This window comes from Panthera tigris, chromosome D1 (genome assembly GCF_018350195.1).
Source record: "Panthera tigris isolate Pti1 chromosome D1, P.tigris_Pti1_mat1.1, whole genome shotgun sequence".
In the NCBI taxonomy this organism is placed as follows: Eukaryota; Metazoa; Chordata; class Mammalia; order Carnivora; family Felidae; genus Panthera; species Panthera tigris.
The window spans coordinates 10,106,993-10,126,826 of record NC_056669.1 but is presented as its reverse complement, the minus strand read 5'-3'; the positions used below and the strand labels follow the sequence as shown (position 1 = coordinate 10,126,826).

Below are 19,834 nucleotides of genomic sequence, written 5' to 3'. Positions count from 1 at the left end.
CCTTTTAGCTATTGTGAATAATGCTATGTACAAGTTGTTTTTTTTTTTTTTTTTTTTGAATTCTTGCCTTTAATTCTTTTGAGTATTGACACCTAGGAATGGAATTGCTGGCTCATATAGTAATTCTATATTTAGGTTTTTGAGGAACCACCAAACTTTTCCACAGCAGCTGTATCATTTTATATCCCCACCAGCAATGCATGAGCATTCCAATTTCTCAACATCCTCAATACTTATTTTCCATTTCTTTAGAACCACCTAGTGAGCGTGAAGTGGTAGCTCACTGTAGTTTTGATGTGCATTCCCTAATGACTAATGGTTTTTTGTTTTGTTTTGTTTTTCTTTAAGTTTTTATTTATTTATTTTGAGAGAGAGAGGGAGAGAGAGAGAGCAAGAGAGCGCACCCACCAGCCGAGCCAGGTAGGGGCAGAGATAGAGGGAGAGAGAGAATCCCAAGCAGGTTGCACACCCCAGCACAGAGCTGGATGTAAGGCTCAAACTCATGAACCGGGAGATCATGACCTGAGCTGAAATCAAGCTCAACCGACTGAGCCACCCAGGAACCCCGCCCCCGCCCCCCAACCTCCAGTGACTAATCCTTTTAAGCGTCTTTGGATGCTTTGGAGAAATGACTTTAGAGAAGTGACTATTCAAATCCTTTGCTTATTTGTTACTGAATTTGTCTTTTGTTGTTAAGTTGTAGGAATTTTTTATATATTTTGTATCCTAGACATGATTTTCAAATATTTTCTCCTATTCTCTTTGCCTTTTCACTTTCTTGATAGTGTCCTTTGATGCAAAAAAGTCTTTAATTTTGATGAAGTCTAATTTCCCTATTTTTCCTTTTGTTGCTCATGCTTTTGATATCTGAGAACCCAAGCTCATGAATATTTTCCGTATGTTTTCTTCTAAGAGTTTTATAGCTTTAGCTCTTATATTTGTATCAATGATCCATTTGTAGTTACTTTTTGTACATGTACTTTATGTACATGGTGTGAGGTAGGGGTCCATCTCTGTTCTTTTGCATGTGGATACCCAGTTGTCCTAGCGCCATTTGAAGAGACTCTTTGCTGGTCAAATGACCACAGACTTAAAGATTTTATGTGAATTCTCAATTCTATTCCACTAGTCTATTGTATCACTCTCTACGTTTGAAATAATTATTGTTTTCCCTTAGAGTGAAAGTTCAGAAAAGAAGTAAATTCAGAGAGAGGATTACTCTTTCAGGAGATTTGGCTGTGATAAAAAAGGAGAAAAACAGGGTATATCCAGAGGGGAATACCTGGAAGGTATTTTGAGACAATTAACATTTGCCTTGCACCTCTCACATGCCACACACTACACCAGATTATTTGCATACAATATTTCATTTAAAGTGCATAATCCTTAAAGATTTTCTCCAATTCATGAACAAGGAAACTAAAATGCAGTCATGTTAATTTAACACCCTTGCCTGTGGTCACATACCCTGCTGAGAGCCAAAACCGCACCCCAGATCTGTTGGACTTCATACACCATATTTTTCCCACTCTATAGTTTTATATCCAGTTTTGGACATGAGTTTTAAGTGCCCTTCTACCTACAGGGAGATACCTAGTTGTCATTCAAAAATATAGCTCTGAAGTTCAGAAAAGGGCTGGAGTTAGAGACTAAAGTTTAAAAATAATCAGCACATAAGAGTATGTAAGCCATGGTAGTGGAAGGGATCACCAAAAGAAAATATGAAAAAGCCGAGGTCTAGACCTCCTATGGATCCCAGGGCACACCAACATTCAATAGTTCGACAGAGAAGAGAAGAGAAGAGAAGAGAAGAGAAGAGAAGAGAAGAGAAGAGAAGAGAGGAGAAGGAGATCGTATCTAGTTCACTAGACAGCACACGCCAAAAGGGCAAGTACCAAGTCTATCTTGTTTCTTCCTGTACCTCGAGCGTCTAACATGGCGCTACACAATGGATGCTCGATAAATATTTGTTGAATGCATAATTGGTTGGCACTGAAGTTAAAGAGGAAGAATGTTTACAGAAGGAGACTATTCAAGAATAGCAAATGCTTTTGAGCAGTCAATGGAAGACAAGGTTTGAAAAGTAACCACTTTGATGAGGCAACAAGAAAGTCAACAGTGAGTCAATAAAAAGAACATTAAGTGGATTAAGTGAGTAAAAGTCCAGCTGATGGCTTGAGAGTGAATAGGAAGAAAGGATGGAAAAAGAACAAGTGTGGACTGTTCTTTCAAAGTTTGATGTAGGGGAATAAAAGAAGAAAGTCAGTAGCTAGAGGGCTTGTGAGTTACACACTCACTTCTCATTTTCCGAGAAGAGACTATTTAGCTTATTTGTGAATACAGAAATTAGATTAACGCCCTGGTTTATGAGCAGCCGGGGATTTATTTGCAGGGGATAAGTACTGCATATACACAAAAGGGTTTTTCCAGGAAGGGAGGAATTTTTTAGACTTAAAAAATAATTTTCAAATATTTAGACTTGTCTACATTGGGAGTTTATATTAGCCTAAAGAAAGTACTGCAGAGGATAACAATAAAATAAAAAGTCTCTCAAGAAAACAGAAATGACTGTTTCAAAACAATGCTAGAAAAAGAAATTGAAACAGAAATTGAAGAGAAAAGAAGTTAGTACCAAGTAATCTTGGTACTAATATAATTAGATATCTGGAGGCTTAGATGTTATTTTATTTACTCTACAAAAAATATTTTACCTTTCATATTTTTGCAAATATCTTTAAGTGTTTTATTTTAGGTGTTGTTTATTCATCTGGTTTTCAAAACATATACGTATATGTGTGTGTGTGTGTATGTATGTAACATACAAGACTGGTTATGGTCAGCTTTTCACTATTTGGTTTTTGTAGATTATTATTTACTTTTATATTTGGCCTGAATACACTGTAAAAGATAATAAAAGGTGAGCTTTATTAAACCAAAAGGTAAGATACACGATAAAAGAGAAATCACCAGGCAGGTTTGATTACCAACATAATTGAATGAACGGGGAAAGAAATGTAATGACAGGGCTTAGAGCAGGTTAAATTACTTCTTAGGCAGGGCCACTAGATGGCGCAAATCCTTTGTGGGACTTAAACTGAAAGACCAGGGCACCTAGTGTTAAGGAAAATCTCCAAAGAAATTAAACATCTTGCCTCTAGGAAGAACTGGAAATTTCCTATGCTATTTGGGACTGTGTGTTTTTGTTGTTTTACGTTTTTCTTTGTTCAATGTAAATGTTTTGATCGTGTATATTTTCCAAAGAGATTTTAGCCTGAGTCAGCAGCATCTTGCACGTGGTTAAATGGTACTTGGGGTGATGGTAGTGATGATGACAGTATGTGTCTCCATAGTTCTAGAAGTAACTCGATTCAACTGTATTGCTATAGCAACAACATAAGAGTGAAGTACTACAAGAAAAATTCTGTTCTCAACATGTTAGTAGCGAGAAAAATACTAAATTTCTGATCTAATATGCTACGAGTCCTTACTGAACAATAAGGTGTACTTACTTGAATTAGGGGGCCAGGATTCCCGGTATTCACTACCTGCTTGAGTTCTTGGTAACTTGCCCCGAACCTGAGGAGCCACACAAAAATCCTAAAATGATCAGCAGGAGAATTTATCCAAGAAATTTAAATCATAAAAGTACATCTAAAATATATACTTTCCTACCACATCTTCCACAGTATACCAAATTAGACACATTTAGCCTAATATTAATGATGTACATTTGTAACAGGCTTTCTAGTTTCCAGTGCATTTTCCCACATATTTCCACATCCAGTGCTGAGCTCATTCAGGGGAAAAGGGGAAGGGGAATAAGCAGTAAAGAGAGACCCTGTGGGGTCAAGAACCACCATTCCTTAGACACTTAGGCAATTTCTAGGAGCAAGAGTAATCATGAACTCCCTTCCTGGAGAGTCACACCATGACGAAGAGTCCACTCCACTGAGAGGAAAACCAAAGAGAAAAGCAGCCACAAACTCTGACAGGATCAGCGTCTTTAGCCCTGCCTTTATCTCAATTAAACCTGATGAAACGGAGTTCTGTGGGAGCCTGCCTAAGAGAAACACCACAGAAAGAGGATTACCCTTCTGTCTTGTTTCTTCTGGCTCTCCATGGCATGCAGGCGCTCCATAAGGCTGGAGATGCCCTGTTCCAAGCTGTCAATGGTATGGTGCTGAGGATCGTGGCCACTGAAGCTATTGCGCAGGCTTCGGAGGGCATCTCGAACCAGCTGCAGATCGCTGGTCTGCGGGCAGAAAGGAGGTCACACTGACGTGGTGCAGTGCCGTATTCTTAACCGTGTCCCAGCCGCCGGGCTTAGGACGGTAGAGGAGAGAGGCTTCCAGGATAGATCTTTTATTTTCGAGGGAGGAGGTGTGAATTTAAGAAATGTTCCTCCACAGGAGTTTGCCCACTAATTCTTAATTAGGGCTTCACACCTTCACACACCCAACAGATGCAAGACTTAGGGAACTGGGGTACCAAAGGCCTAGTGCGCTGGCAATGGCCAGGCTACTCTTGTGGTTTTAGCTGGAAGTGGAGGTCTGCACTCAAATCCTAAGAACCTACCCCTTTGTGAGTGATGGAAGCAGCTCCTTTTCCTGCCGCTGGAAGGAAAAAACCATTGCTTTGAGAGTTGTGTCTGTTGTAGCTGGTCACCTATAGCAGCAAGAAGACATGATGCTTGCTGTAAGGGACACTGCAAACCAAGATGCCCTGTCTTATACTGATTCACATTGATCACTTCCTGACAGTGTATCGTGGTATATTTGTTCATGTCTCTCTCAGGATGTAAGCCTGGAATGGGCACAAAGACGTTTTCCCCCTTCTGTTCACTGCTGTAACCCCGGTACCCGACACTTCGTAGGCAGTGCTGCACGAACAATGAGCAAAATGGTAACCTCATCCCGGAGGGCCCCAAGCTAGCCTCAGCCTGGCCACCGGAAGGCCTGAGAATGGGGCTCCAGCACCTCCAGACTTCACTTTAGTGATTAAAAAAAAGAACAGTGACTAATATTTTTTGAGCCTGACTTTGTGCCAGGTGGATCTATCAGGACTATCCTTTTTCCAGATGCGTCTTATTCCTAAGGCTCAGAAGCTAAGCAAAGCAAGGTCACACAACGGTAAAAAGTGTGGAAAGCTGGAATTTGAAACCAGATTTTCTTAGTCTGAAACCAGCACTCTTTTTACTTGTTTTCAGTTTTGTTTATTTACGTACACTGTACATCCAACATGGGGCCCGAACTCTCGACCCCGAGATCAAGAGTCGCATACCCTTCCGACTGAGCCAGCCAGGCGCCTCTGGAACCTGCCACTCTTAACCCTCTCACCAGACAAACAGCCTCCTAACAAACCAACCTGCAGCCTTGGTTTCAGCCCTGAGTCAGAAAGAGTATCTCCCTCTTTGCCCTTGCAGATGCAGGAGGGGGGACCCCGAGCCGGGGGTTACCTCATCTGCCTCTCTTTTCATACAGTGAGCCAAAAGGACGTCTTTGTGTTCTAGCTCCCGCTCTAGATCCACCTGCAAATCAGAAACTAAATCAGAAAAGGATTTTCTCGGGCAGAAGGGGAAGGAAGCCAGTGGCTGACTGTGTCCCCACCTGCTGGTAACTGGCCTCAGAGAGTTTCCGGAGTGCGTCTTCCAACTTAGCCTGGTGCTGCTGAAGGAGGCGCTCCTTCTGCCCCAGCTCTTTCTGCAATAGAGACAGAGCTTGCAGATGTGTGGCAAAGCCAAGGATGCCCAACAGTTCCCTGTGGGCCACGCAAGTTCACTCGAGCAAAGTCGAGCCTCAGGGGGAGGAGTCTTTCCCCCCAAGCTACACAGAAGACATCGCACACCGTAGTAATCTTACCCAGTGCAAAGGCTTCTTGGAAAAGTAAGGAGGAAGGGAACTACCATCTGTAGGAGGACCACTACGTGCCATCCGTGCTAGTTAGGCAGAAAGGTGAAGACTGCAGTTTGCAGACAACTAGCTCTGGACTCCTCTCAGACATGCTATCTACTCTTCAGGGTGACTGAATCAAAGGAACACAGAAGAAGATTTCCTTGCTATCTACTCTTCAGGGTGACTGAATCAAAGGAACACAGAAGATTTCCTTGCGAAAAAGCAACAATGAGAACACAGTACTTAAGAACTCTTTGAACAACAGCAACAGTAGGCTGTTCATAAAAGGTCTAATGGAAATCATTTCCAAACTCATAAACGTTCTTACTTTATAGTCTCCCAAGAGCCGGTTCCTCTCATCGAGCTTCCTCTGCAGATCCACCTACAAGAAGGAAAAGAATTAACTGGCACAGAGATATTGTCTACCAACCCCAGTAGGAAACCAGCTACTTAGTAACCAGAGTGGATGTTGGCAATTAGAGTATACAGCACAGAGAGGGCAAGGTCATGGTAAAAACACACAGCTGCTCTCCGTGCCTTGAGTGAGATAATCAAACTCTCAAACCACAATTTAGCCTCTTAGTGTCCTCAAAGTTGAAAGGCTCAAGGCCGATGTAGTACGGGCTTTCAGCCAGGAACAGAGATGAGTGTGACAGGAAATAAAAATAATTGCAGACACTGAGGGCAGGCATCCCAGAAATAAGATAAGAGACATTAGGGTGGCAGATGTAATAAGACTTCATGCAGCATCCGATTTTGCTACTGGGGCTCAGTGAGGTCAGAGTTCATTCATTTAATTTACATTCTGGTTGTGTAGCTCGTCTTTGTCCATATTTGCCCTCAGCAGTTCCTGTTTGAGCTGAAGAACAGATGTGTCCTGCTGAGTCAGCCTCTGCTGCAAGGCATCCTGGGGGAAAAGAGCATACTCACTATTACTGTGGTCCCAATTAGTCAGTCAGCCATTTGTCACTCTAAGGTTTAACCCCTTGACTGCATATCCAGCATTAATTCTGGAAAACTAGGAGACAAAAAGAGGGGTCTTGCTACAAGGAGATGAAGAGGAATTTTTCTGTCCCCTCCCGGGATGCCAGCAACCACTGTCTCACCTAGCTGACGGAAACCTGATTTTTCCTCCACCCATTACTCACCCCTACCCGCCACTGCAATCCTGACAGCATGATGTCCTAGAGAATCAGTGGCCTCTGGGATCAGATAGATCTAGATTCAAATTTCAAGTCCACCACCTTCACGACAGTGACCATGGACAATGCCTTCTCCTTCCTTCCACCCTGGCTTTCAAATCCGTATCTTGGGCACATAACTACTAAGGAGCTCTTTTCCTTCTTTGCCATTCCCTAGAGGGCTGGGCCCTATTGCCGCCTCCTACCCTATTCATATGGAACCCCTGGAATCACTCCCACCTTGCCTTCCAGAGCCCTGCTCCCATTGCCTTCCAATTCCTAGTGTGGACTGGGATTGGGATTATATTTCCATGCTCAGAACTATCACTGGGACTGATGGTTTCTCTTCCCAGTGTCCTACAATCTTACCAGCTTTAGGGTGTCTTTCTCTCAACTTGGACCCTCTTGTTTCCTACCAAGCCTAAGAAAAGGTTGGTTGTACACACTTAAAAGGGTCAGCAAGAACACATTTCTCCAACCATCATGACTTCAAATGGAACTAATGGACTGCAGTGTATTTACCCTGACTTTTCTCTCTTTACAGACTGCAAAGAAATGGTGCAGGCTCTGGAGAATGTGAGAGCCCATTCTTTTTTCTTTTTTTTTAAATTAAAATTTTTTTTTTATTTTTGAGACAGACAGACAGATACATACACACACACAGAGAGAAAGAGCTGGGGAGGGGCAGAGAGAGAGAGAGAGAGAGAGAGAGAATATCTGAAGCAGGCTCCAGGCTCTGAGCTGTCAGCACAGAGCCTGATGCGGGGCTTGAATCCACGAACCATGAGATCATGACCTGAGCCCAAGTTGGATGCTTAACCTACAGAGCCACCCAGGTGCCCCGTGAGAGCCCCTTAACTGTGCTGTCAGCCATGAAGGTACATGGCAAAGGTAGTCCCAGATGCCCCGGGCATCAGCAGTTCAGAGGAACATTTCCCAAAGTGTGCTCTATGGGATGTTAGTACATGCTGCAGGGGAGAAAAGGCACTTCTGTGGTTAAGAATTCCAAACTCTTGGGGCAGCTGGGTGGCTCAGTTGGTTAATCATCCAACTTTGGCTCAGGTCATGATCTCATGGTTTGTGAGTATGAGCCCTGCATTGGGCTCTGCACTAACAGTGCAGAGCCTGCTTGGGATTCTCTCTCTCCCTCTCTCTATCCCTCCCCTGCTTGTCTCTCTCTCTCTCTCTCTCTCTCTCTCTCAAAATCAAAATCAAAAAATAAATAAACTTAAAAAAAAAAAGAATTCCAAACTCTTTTTAGGCCAACCTTTTTATGACAGATTTTCTCAGGTCCTTTAATAGGCTGTTATTCACTGGGACTCTTCAAGCCTACAGGGCATTTCTCAAACTTATTTAAGCACAGAACACATTTTTCTGAAGTATCTCAAAGGACTAAGGCTACAAAACATACTCTGACAAACGTAGCTGAGTTACACTCTAGTCCAGCCTATGGATGGGAGTGTAGGGACGAGGGGAAAAGCAACAGCTTAAGAACATCCTTTTCTACTGCTAGGTGTTTCTTCAACAGGCACACTCCCACTGGGGTGAAACAACACCTATTCAAGACTGTTAGTTAGAGCACTGTTTGTATCACCAAAGACTGGAAATAACCTAAAAGACCAACAACAGGAACTGACTAAATTATCATATATACATACACTGGCATACTAAGTGGCCATGAAAGACTTAGGAAGGTCTTTACGTACTAAAACAGAATGATCTCCAAGATACGCTGCTAGATGGAAAAAGAGCAACGTTTCAAGCTGTATGTATGTATTGTATACTGTTATGGGGGGAGGGGTTATATACATACATATTTATTGATAACTGATAAGTTACCTCCAGGAAAGAGAACTAGGTGACTGGGGCAGACAGGGCTGGAAGACAGACTTTTCAAGGATTATCCTTTTATACCTTCCTCACTTTAAACCATGTCATAGTATTAACTATTCAATGGGGTGCCTGGGCAGCTTTAGTAGGTTAAATGTCCGACCTCCGCTTAGGTCATGATCTCACGGTTCGTGGTCAAGCCCCACACTGGGCTCTGTGCTGACAGCTCGGAGCCTGGAACCTGCTTCGGATTCTGTGTCTCCCTCCCTTTCTGCCCCTCCCCTGCTCACACACCTCCCTGCTCGTGAATGTGCACTCTATCAAAAAATAAACATTAAAAAAATTTTAAATATAGTATTTACTATTCAAAAATGAAGTAAGTTAAATTTTTAAGAAGACAGTTTTCTTTAGAATGGAAGAAAACTGTAAAAACTGATTGTTTTTACGTATAAAACTACCAGGGTGGCACAGTACCATGGGTCCTGACTACCAGAAATAAGCCTCAACAAAACAAAGGTATTTTCCTCAACATTTCACTTCCCATCCACAAAGCACTTGGCTTTACTAATACCCCACAGCCCGTTAAAGGCTCCAGCAAATGTATATAAGGCCATAGGACCCAACTACCCTCCTACTACCTACTCTCAGCAGTAGACAACTTTACCAGGTAGAGTTTATTTAAAGAGTGAAATGTCTTCCTTTTTACCTTTATCCCCTGTAAGTTTCTGGCTTCTTGTTTACATTTCAGCAGCTCCTTCTGCAAACCAAATATAGTTAGATCAGATGGTAGCGTCTGGGTTGCTTCAGAAGCATTACCTCATTCTGTCAGTAAGAACGCAAAACTCAGATAACCAGCCCACAAAAAATTAAGCCTCTACTGAAGCAGAAAGCAGGTCTGCTCCAGTCAGTAGTAAAGGCTGACTCATAGAGACAAGAAGGAGACCTATTCCATTCTTCCCTGAGGTACCCGGGCTCAAATGCAGGTAGAGGAGAGTCCTCCAAGAAAGAAGACACCGTCCATTCCCATAGGCTCTCATTGCTACAGTTAGCACTCTTCACTGTCAGGCAAACTTCATCATAATAACCTAAATCCCCCTTACTGACATATACAATCATATCTTAACATGCCTGCCCCAATGTCATTTGTTCAGCAAAGGGTCAGAGTGCTTCTGATTCCCCAAGTAGGCATTATTCTTTGTAAACTCAACAAAAACACATTTAGCCCAATGATGAAATACTAATTATCCCTCCCTTATAATAGATTAGATGTATGTACATAATTGTCACTAGGAAAGAGATTTTAGGAGAGGAATACCCATAACCGAGACCCTACCCTCTTCTTTTCCTATTGCATCACATCAAGAGTTTGGAATTAACATATCTAAAATGGGGATTCGTAACATGTGCTCCACAGATGGGCTCCAAAGTTACTCTATTAAAAATTCAAGTCAGCAAGTATGTGTGTATGCACTCATACATATTCCTGGGGAGAGGGTTCATGGCTTTACTCATATACCTAGAACACCAACAAATTAAAAACCCACTGAACTAAAAGCATTCTGGGAAGAAATCATTATAAAAAAACTATACTGGACTATAGTTAGTAATACTGTATGGTGTAGTTGAAAGTTGATTAAGAGAGTAAATGTTAAAAGTTCTCACTGAAAGAAGAAAATGTGTACCTGTGTGGTGATGGATGTTAACTGGACTTATACTGGTGATCATTTCATAATATATACATATATCAAATTAATATGTTATACACCTGAATCTAATGTAATGTTGTATGTCAACTATAAAAAAAAAGACCATACTAATATTAGATCCGTTTTTAGTTAAAAAAGAAAAATTATGGGGCACTTGGGTGGCTCAACTGGTTAAGCATCAGACTTTGGCTCAACTCATGATCTGAAGGTTTGTGAGTTCAAGCCTCGTGTCGGGCTCTGCGCAGACAGCACAGATTCTGCTTGGGATTGTCAGTCACCCTCTCTCTCTGTCCCTCCGCCCTCTACTCTCTGCCCCCCCAAAATTTTTTTTTAAAAAAGAAAAAGTATGAAGCATTTAAAACATAAAAAGTAGAACCAATGACACAGATACCTATCATGATCACCAACACTGAAGAGACAGTACCTTTTTGCCATATTTAGGACATATCTCTCTCTTTCAATGAAAGACACAAAGCAGACACAGCTGACGTCCCAAGTCTGCATCCCTGCCCCTATACCCATTACTGTTCCAACAGTGCTGTATAATATTCCCATAATTTTTTTCAAAGAGTAAAATGCACATGTTCTGACATACCTTTAGGTCCTGATTCTCCTCCATACTCTGATCCAGACGACTTTGGATTATAATCTGAATAGAAGGCAAAAAGAGATGACTATGTAGCTATGTTGTGAAATTCAGAGGTCATTTATTCAACAGATATTTCCTGAGCACCTTTCCAGTGCTAGCCCAGTACTATGAACACAGAGGACAGGAAGCAGTCCCTCCCCCTCTAATGGAAGTATGTACACATGCAGTACAAGTAGTGACTACGGGTGAAGTTTACACACGTGTGTGTGTGTGTACTGGGCACAGGGCATCGGAGAAAAGGCAAAAGTATGACAAAATGAAGTTTGCCTTATAGGTAAGCTATGGCTGCTGTTTTGCAGAAAATGAGTTAGAGGAACACAGGAGAGGAATGAGGAAACCAACTGGAACACTGCTAGAATCCAGGATGGGGGCCTGAGTTAAGGTAGGGGCTGTGATAATGGAGAGAAGTAGACAGAAATATATAGAAAGTGAACTGACAGAACCTGGTGACTGACTAGGTACAGACAGAAGGGCCAAAAGGATTCAAGGATGATATTGAGATGTCTGCTTTGGGTATCTGGGTGGGTGGATAATGATAGACAGAATCCAAAGGGGCAAGGAGTTTTGGTGGTGGGGAGAGAAAAGCTGTTTAATTTAGGACTCTGAACTGAAATGCTTATGGGACACAGAAGTAGAGATAATCAGCAGGTAGTTAGATGCTGCACATACAAATCCCCAACTCCGTAGAGAGCACTGAGCCAGAGATAAATACTTGAGAAGCAACATCTGAGTCAAGCAGGAAGTGAGTGCAGCCATGGAGGCAGGTAACACTGCCCAGGTCGATGTCTAAGAGAGAAGGCAGTCACCAGTGGAACTCTGAGGGGCACCAACATTTCAGGCATAGGCAGAGAAAGAGAAGCTTCAAAGGGAACCTGAATGTAAGCGCTGTGAGGGTAGGGTCTTAGGTCTGCTTTGAGATCACCATATCTCTAGCACCTCAAAACAGTAGCTGGCACTCAATAAATATTTGTGGATGAGGGATGGAGGAAAGATGGAACAAAGAGTAGTCGAGAAACTTATGAGGAAAACCAGGAGAGCTGGAGTCAGGGAAGAGAGCATTTCAAGATGGTGTGGACAACAGAGTCAAAGGCTAAAAGCAAATCAAATGCATAAAGCAGATTATCTGTGGTCCAGTCACAAGAGAAAGAGCTCACCAGTTGTTCCTCAGGATTGACTCCTGGTTCACAGAGGGCCAAGGGCCTGTCCTGTTCATCTTCAGGTAAGGATCCATTGAGCAGTAAGGCCTGAATAACCACAAAAGTAGAAAGAAACCGGACTTGCATCAGATGAATGAGTGCAGGGTTGAGCTTGGTAAACTTATCCCAAATTGAAATCACAACTGAGCTTCCTCTAGTGATCTCCTTGGTAATTTTTGGTCCTTAGATACCTCCTATTGCTCATTTTGGAACTATGGAGAGTTCCTTTTGTCAGTCCCATGCTTAGGCCTCTTTCATCTCTCTGGATGCACCTGGATCCTCTGCTCCTTGGTCCTAGTAAATCCTCAAAAATCTAGAACTTCCCTCTCAGAAGTTACATTTCAAACCACAGCTGCTCCAACTGAATTCTACCAGCTGGAAAGTGAACTAAAAGTAGTGTTGAATTATCCCAGTTTAGAAAGTTTATTATAGGGGCACCTGGGTGGCTCAGTCAGTTAAGCATCCAACTCTTGATCTCCGCTCTGGTCAAGATCTCATGGTTCGTGAGTTTGGGCCCCACGTCCGGCTCTAAGCTGAGAGCACAGAACCTGCTTGGGATTCTGTCTCTCCCTCTCTTTCTGCCCCTCTCCACTTGTTTTCGCCCTCCCCGCCCTCTCTCTCAAAATAAATAATCAAACTTTAAAAAAAAAAGGAAAACTTTATTATAATGCATTACTTAAAACACATTTAGGTATGTGACTCTTGATGTCAAGGTTGTGCGTTCAAGCCCCACACTGGGTATAGAGATTACTTGAAAAAAAAAAATCTTAATAAAACATTTACAGCACTGACTTGGGTTTGTTTGATTTTTTTGTTTGTTTTAATAATTGTGCATTTTTACTCCCTAGGGCAACCTGTATAGAACAAAAATGAAATCATTTACAGAGAGATGTCCTCATTCATTTCCACTCCCCACACCAGGCTTTGTTTTCATTAGAATGTGAAGGAAGGGCAGATTTACCCTAAAGCTAAGGAACCTCAAACCCCAGGGCCCCCCGCCCCCACATGCACTGCCCCTCCAAAACCCTATATTTAATATCGTACAGTTGAATTTGAATGACAAGGGTCTCAACTGCCTGGGTCCACTTATATGCAGATTTTTTTTTTTTTATATATATAGTACAGTACTGCAAATATATTTTCTCCACCTTATGATTTTTTTTAAAGTTTTTATTTAAATTCTAGTTAGTTAACATACAGCATAACATTGGTTTCAGAAGTAGAATTTAATTTTTTTTTTTAATGTTTATTTTTAAGAGAGAGAGAAACAGACAGACAAAGCACAAGTGGGGCAGGGGCAGAGAGAGAGGGAGACACAGAATCCAAAGCAGGCTCCAGGCTCTGAGCTGTCAGCACAGAGCCCGATGCAGGGCTCGAACTCACAAACCGTGAGATCATGACCAGAGCCAAAGTCGGACGCCCAACCGACTGAGGCACCCAGGCGCCCCTGGTAGAATTTAATGATTCATCACTTACATACAACACCCAGTGCTCATTACAAGTGTCCTCCTTAATGCCCATTGCCTACCCCCCCCCCCATCAACCATATATGGTATCCATCATTTAAGTCTCTTCTGGTTTGCCTACCTCTCTTTTCCCCCCTTTCCCTTATGTTCATCTGTTTTATTTTTTAAATTCCACATTATGAGTGAAATCATATGGTATTTGTCTCTGCCTGACTTGTTTCGTGTAGCATAATCTACTCTACTCCATCCACGTTGTTGCAAATGGCAACATTTCATTCTTTTTTCTTTTTTTTTAATTAGACAAGGTTAAACCAAATGTGGACCATTTTCTTTTAGTTTTTTTTTTTTTAATGTTTATTTATTTTTGAGAGAGAGAGAGACAAAGTGTGAGCAGGGGAGGGGCAGAGAGAGGGAGACACAGGATCCAAAGCAGGCTCCAGGCTCTGAATTGTCAGCACAAAGCCTGATGTGGGGCTCAAACTCACAAACCATGAGATCAGTACCTGAGCCGAAGTCAGATGCTTACCTGACTGAGTCACCCAGACGCCCCAAGATTTCATTCTTTTTGATGGCTCAGTAATATTCCATTGTATGTGTGTATATACATGTATACATACCACATCTTCTTTACCTGTTCATCAGTCGATGGATATTTGGACTGTCATAATTTGGCTATTGTTGATAATGCTGCTATAAACGTTGGGGTGCATGTGTCCCTTCAAATCAGCACTTTTGTATCACTTGTGTAAATAAATACCTAGTAGTACAATTGCCGGGTCATAGGGTAGTTCTATTTTCAACTTTTTCAGGAACCTCCATACTGTTTTCCAGAGTGGCTGCACCAGCTTGCATTCCCACCAACAATGTAAGAGGGTTCCCCTTCCTCTGCATCCTCGCCAACACCTGTTGTTTCCTGTGTTGCTAATTTTACCCATTCTGACAGGTATGAGGTGGTATCTCGTTGCGGTTTTAATTTGTATTTCCCTGGTGATGAGTGATGGGGAGCATCTTTTCATGCGTCTGTTGGCCACCTATGATGTATGTCTTCCTTGGAGAAATATCTATTCATGTCTTCCACCTGTTTCTTAACCTGATTATTTGGTTTTTTTCCTCATGATTTTCTTTTCTCTAACTTACTTTATTATAAGAACACAGTATATAATACAGATAACATTCAAAATATGTACTAACCAAATATTTATTAGTAAAGCTTATGTGATGAGGGAGCCACAGGCAAGCTGAGGGCAAAGCGCAAGCTAACACCCCGCAAAGACCCCACCCCCACCCCCCGCCCAGGTGGCACATGTGTGATATTCCTCAGGCACTCCTGGGTGCCCAAGAACAAAGGAAAGGAAAAACCAAATAACTGATAGAGATCACAGTCGTGTAGGACAGGAGTCTCCATCAGTTTATAAATGTCTTAGCAAAATTATAAGAAAAAGGCAATTGTGGGGCGCCTGGGTGGCTCAGTTGATTAAGTGTCCAACTTCGGCTCAGGTCATGATCTCACACGGTTCATGAGTTCGAGCCCCACATCACGCTCCATGCTAATAGCACGGAATCTGCTTGGGATTTTCTCTCTCTCTCTCTCCCCCTCTCTGCTCCCGTGCTCTTTCTCTCTCAAAATAAATAAACTTAAAAAAAATTTTTTTTTAAAGGAAAAGGCAACCTTATCATTAGCCTAATGTCCAGAAACCTATAGACTCAGTTTCCTGGAGCCCCAACATTACCCATCCCTCCACAGTGATGTGCGGAACAAAGGCAAGAAGGGAATGGCAGGTAAAATTAAGTTTCCTTATAACCTGCAGCCCAGTGACAAATACTTGAGATAGGCTGAGTAGAACGTTTCTCCAGGAACTCCCTCCTGTCTTAATGTTAGTGCCTCAGTAGAGGGAAAAACAACCTTAGCTTGACAATAGTTAGGCCTCCAGTATCTTAAGAGTCTTCTTGGGGAACCTGGGTGGCTCAGTCAGTTAAGCATCTGACTTAGGCTCAAGTCATGATCTCACGGTTCGTGAATTCCAGCCCCGCATTGGGCTCTGTGCTGACAGCTCAGAGCCTGAACCCTGCTTCAGATTTTGTGTCTCCCTCTCTCTTTGTCCTTCCCCTGCTTGTGCACGTGTGCGCTCTCTCTCTCTCTCTCTCTCTCTCTCTCCCTACAATGCGCACACGCACACACCCTTTTTCCTTTACCTCCCCAAACTCCAGTGTGTAATCAATCACTCCTCACAACCCCAGTGCAGCTCTTTCTGCCCAGGGGTTCTGTCCCCGTGCTTTAATAAAATCACCTCTTGCACCAAAGATGTTTCAAAAATTCTTGGCCATCAGCTCTGGACTCCCCCCTGCCCCACACTCCAAAAATGCATCATTATGATCAACAGTCAGCTATTAGTAATTATGTTTTAGGAGAGTCAAAAGTTACATGCAGATTTGCGACTGTACAGGGCATGGGTGCCCCTCCGCCCCACCCCTGAGTTGTTCAAAGAGAACTGTACTCATAGTCTGTAATCTAATTTTTAAAGAAGGCCCCCAAACTGTATTCTTTAGCACTCACAGAACTTGTAACTACCTATGCAGGTAGGTAATTTGATACCTGTCAGCTTAGGGAAAGATTTAAGAATGTGTCCCCATTTTATATTTCAATTCTGTCTCTATTCAATCCAAAGAGTTACAGAGGTTAAGTCCTGTTTCAATAAACAGAACACAAATTGCATCACAAATGCTGGGATATAAAAACCGTTTGAAATCCAGCCACCGGTTGGTCTACCAAGCACTAACTATAATAAGATTTTATTTAATAAATCAAAGGAGTTTGGTTATCCCCCGGAGCGTGGCCAGAGGTATAAGAAGACAAGTTTAAGAAGCCACAGGGCTGCAGGGAGCGAAGGGAGAGCAACATCACAGAAATACTAACTCTCATGGCCACGTATTCAGCAGGCTCTAACTGAGGCACACAGTGAGTCAGAAATCCTGGACGTGGCTTAGCATGCAACTTGCTTATCAATGAAAGAGTTAAGAAGCCTAGTGGATGCTGTGAGCCCCATTGTATTCTATTAATGGAACTGAATTCTCATTGTGATCATGTGGCTGTGAATGAAACCACTCTGTTTGCAGGGAATATTGGGATGCTGACTTTCTGCCTGTCGAATCTCTTCTTTTTCTGTCCAACCTGCCATCGGATTTCTCCCAGACTGAAAAATGCAAACCAAACTGAAAGCCAAACTGATGGATATCTATGTTCATATCATGCAAATTATCCTGGGAAAGACCCACTTGGGCATAATCCCAAAGTTAGCACACACAAAAAAATTCCATTAATTAAACCAGCCCTTAATGGAGTGGCAGATAAGGGATCTCAAATGCAAACATTTAAAATATAACAAAGCAAATGGGGAAAAATCAACAACTCTCCTTGGGAATGTTTAGGCAGGAAGCATTCCTCCAGCCCTCCTCAGCTCCTGGGGCATACATTATGCAAACTGTTTCACTGGGCACCAATCTCCTTTTTTCTTTAGGAACCCTTTGTACCCCATTGCTGGCTACTGGGAGCACGCCCTCCACCGCCTGCCGGCTGCCAGAGCCACTCACATAATGTGGCCTTTGTTTACGTATCCATAAATATTTGACAATTCAGAAGCGGTGCAGTTCCCAGCACAAACAGAAAGGAATATTCCTAGGCAATTTCAGGGTCACCAGCACACTACAAGGGCTCCCCAACACAGGGACAGACGCACAAAGAAAGAGGATCGGGGGTCATTCAGGGTAGGAACTAAGTCAAGTGGGTCAGTGGTCCTCTGGGAGAGAACTGCCGAGCTGGCAAGAAGGTATAGAAAAGACTGAAGGGCTTTGTTGCTCGAGGAAAACCTCTGTTACCTGATCATTATGGCTCGGCACCCACTTGCACATGCTTTAGGAGGGAGTTAAATCCCTTAGCTAGACTCAAAGGGAGACCTGTGGTATTACTGGCTTACACTCTTCCTGCTGGAGAATTCCCAGGGAAAAATTTCTGACTGTTCACAGTGCCATTCTTGGGTGAAGCCGGCAACTGCAGGTCTGTAGCTGCGGACAGGGGAGAAACCCACCTGCCGGCAGAAAGCCAGAAAAAGGGTTTGGTAGGGGTCCATGATGGCCCCCATGCCTGCAGAAATCCCAACAGCCGTGCATCCGTACAGCCCATTTAGGAGTCCTCATACCCGAGGAATGTTCCGCTCTTTGAGTACTTCTCCCTCTGTCTGAACTCCCCATTCAACCCTGACCTCATGCAAAATGGAGTCACTGTATTTTCAGTGGACACTGGTGACTTAAATAATCAACTGTCACACCAAGGATAAACCATGCGGGAAAGAGCTACCTGTAATCCTGATATCATTTTCTTTGCTTCCTCCATTTCTTTTTCTAAATGTTCTTGTTGTTCCAGCAGCTGTTCTTCCCATGAGGTCTCCAGACAGGTCCCGGGGCTGCCTGGTCGCCAGTCTCGGGAAAACGGAGAGTCTGTCTCCTCTACAAAATGAGAGGGGGGCGTATAGTTCATGTTGGAGCAAACAGTTGCCGGCAGAAAGCGTTCAGTCTCTCTGCGCTCACAGGTCTGGGTCACTGGCCTTCTGAACCTGTCCTCACTGCACAGACTGGACTCTCCGCTAGGTGGGGTTGTGAGACATGAAGAGCCCACTGTTCCCTCAGACTCCAGGCTGGGCCGGCTGGAGGCATCACTTACTCTGCTGGGGAAACTGGTCCCCTTCAGAACCTTTAAGAAGTCACAAGACGCCCTCCTTGGGAGTCTTGGTATGGGACACAAGAGACCCTACTCTTAATTCTCTACAACTGACATCCCAAAGCTGGATTCTGCCAGGTACAAAGACAGGAGCTTTGGAAAACCAAATTCCTGTTGGCTGTTGTGGAGCTTCAGGGGGGAGACTTCAATTTAATATTCCTTGGACCCTTCCCTCATACCTGAGCGCCTTTCACAAACAACACTGTGTGAGTCACACAGGAAACAAACCCGTGAAAACACACTTGCGTAAACTGTTCAATCTTGCTCCCTGGTTTTGTTTTATTTTCCTATGTTTATGGTCTCTTTTCGCTGGTTTCTGTTTCATCCCATCTAATTGTGTGCACACCATTAAAAATGCATTATGGAATACCGAAGGGTATAAACTCTGAGTAAATGTCTTCATTTGTCGGTGTGAATGTAATTAGGTAATTCCTCTGGGTTGCTGTGAAGATTGAATGAGGTAACTTGTGTGCAGGACTCCGTGGTGCCTGACCCAGAGCAGTCACTCGGTAAATGCTCTCCCTCCCCAAGGTCCCAGGAGTTTCCGAGTCAAAAACATGACTGACTCTTTGGTGCTAATGCCAGGGATAGTGGGAGGGATTTAACTCGTTTTCTTCTGAGGGCTTCAGTTTTATTACAACCCTTAGAGATGAATAAAACTCTATTGAAATCACATGCTTTGCTGCCTCCTTCCTTCCCTCTATGTTTATGTAAGAAAAAGGAGAGCAACTGAGACATAAGGAGAAGTCTAAACAAAGGGATCCCTTTGTGGTCCTTTCTATAGTCCAAAAGCTGGATGCAGACCTGTTTTTTAGCCTCCCACAGATACCTCCGCCCATATTATATACTCCTGGTTCAAACTTAAGTCAAAGGGTTACTGGAATTATTTCCATAACACAGGAATAATAAAAACTGTTTACTTGAATGAGGCTTCAGACTGCCCCACAGTTGTTTCCTAATTCATAGGCAGCCAGCAGAGGAAAGGCCTATCTCTCCTGCTGTAAGATTTTGGACAGCTGTGACATCAGAAGTGACATTCTGCAAGAGGATAACCACATTCACTGGCTCAAAGACATCAGAGCCCTTTAGAGCTAACCTAGCATGCATGGACTTTGAGGGGGGAGAAGGCCAGGAAGTTTATAGG

At 43.1% G+C, this 19,834-nt stretch overlaps 1 protein-coding gene across 2 annotated transcripts in view; it reads right to left on the bottom strand.

The window, feature by feature from the left end:
• DIXDC1 (DIX domain containing 1) overlaps nucleotides 1-19,834 on the bottom strand; it is a 71,605-nt gene that overhangs the window by 6,290 nt on the left and 45,481 nt on the right. For both annotated transcript variants that reach the window (XM_042959125.1, XM_042959126.1), the window contains 11 exons: nucleotides 18,271-18,419; nucleotides 12,412-12,501; nucleotides 11,204-11,257; nucleotides 9,609-9,659; nucleotides 6,694-6,798; nucleotides 6,220-6,273; nucleotides 5,607-5,699; nucleotides 5,456-5,527; nucleotides 4,576-4,665; nucleotides 4,091-4,252; nucleotides 3,510-3,576 (listed from right to left, as the gene is read on the bottom strand). In XM_042959125.1, the coding sequence (XP_042815059.1) occupies nucleotides 3,510-3,576; nucleotides 4,091-4,252; nucleotides 4,576-4,665; nucleotides 5,456-5,527; nucleotides 5,607-5,699; nucleotides 6,220-6,273; nucleotides 6,694-6,798; nucleotides 9,609-9,659; nucleotides 11,204-11,257; nucleotides 12,412-12,501; nucleotides 18,271-18,419 (987 nt within the window). The remainder of the gene's footprint in view (nucleotides 1-3,509; nucleotides 3,577-4,090; nucleotides 4,253-4,575; nucleotides 4,666-5,455; nucleotides 5,528-5,606; nucleotides 5,700-6,219; nucleotides 6,274-6,693; nucleotides 6,799-9,608; nucleotides 9,660-11,203; nucleotides 11,258-12,411; nucleotides 12,502-18,270; nucleotides 18,420-19,834) is intronic.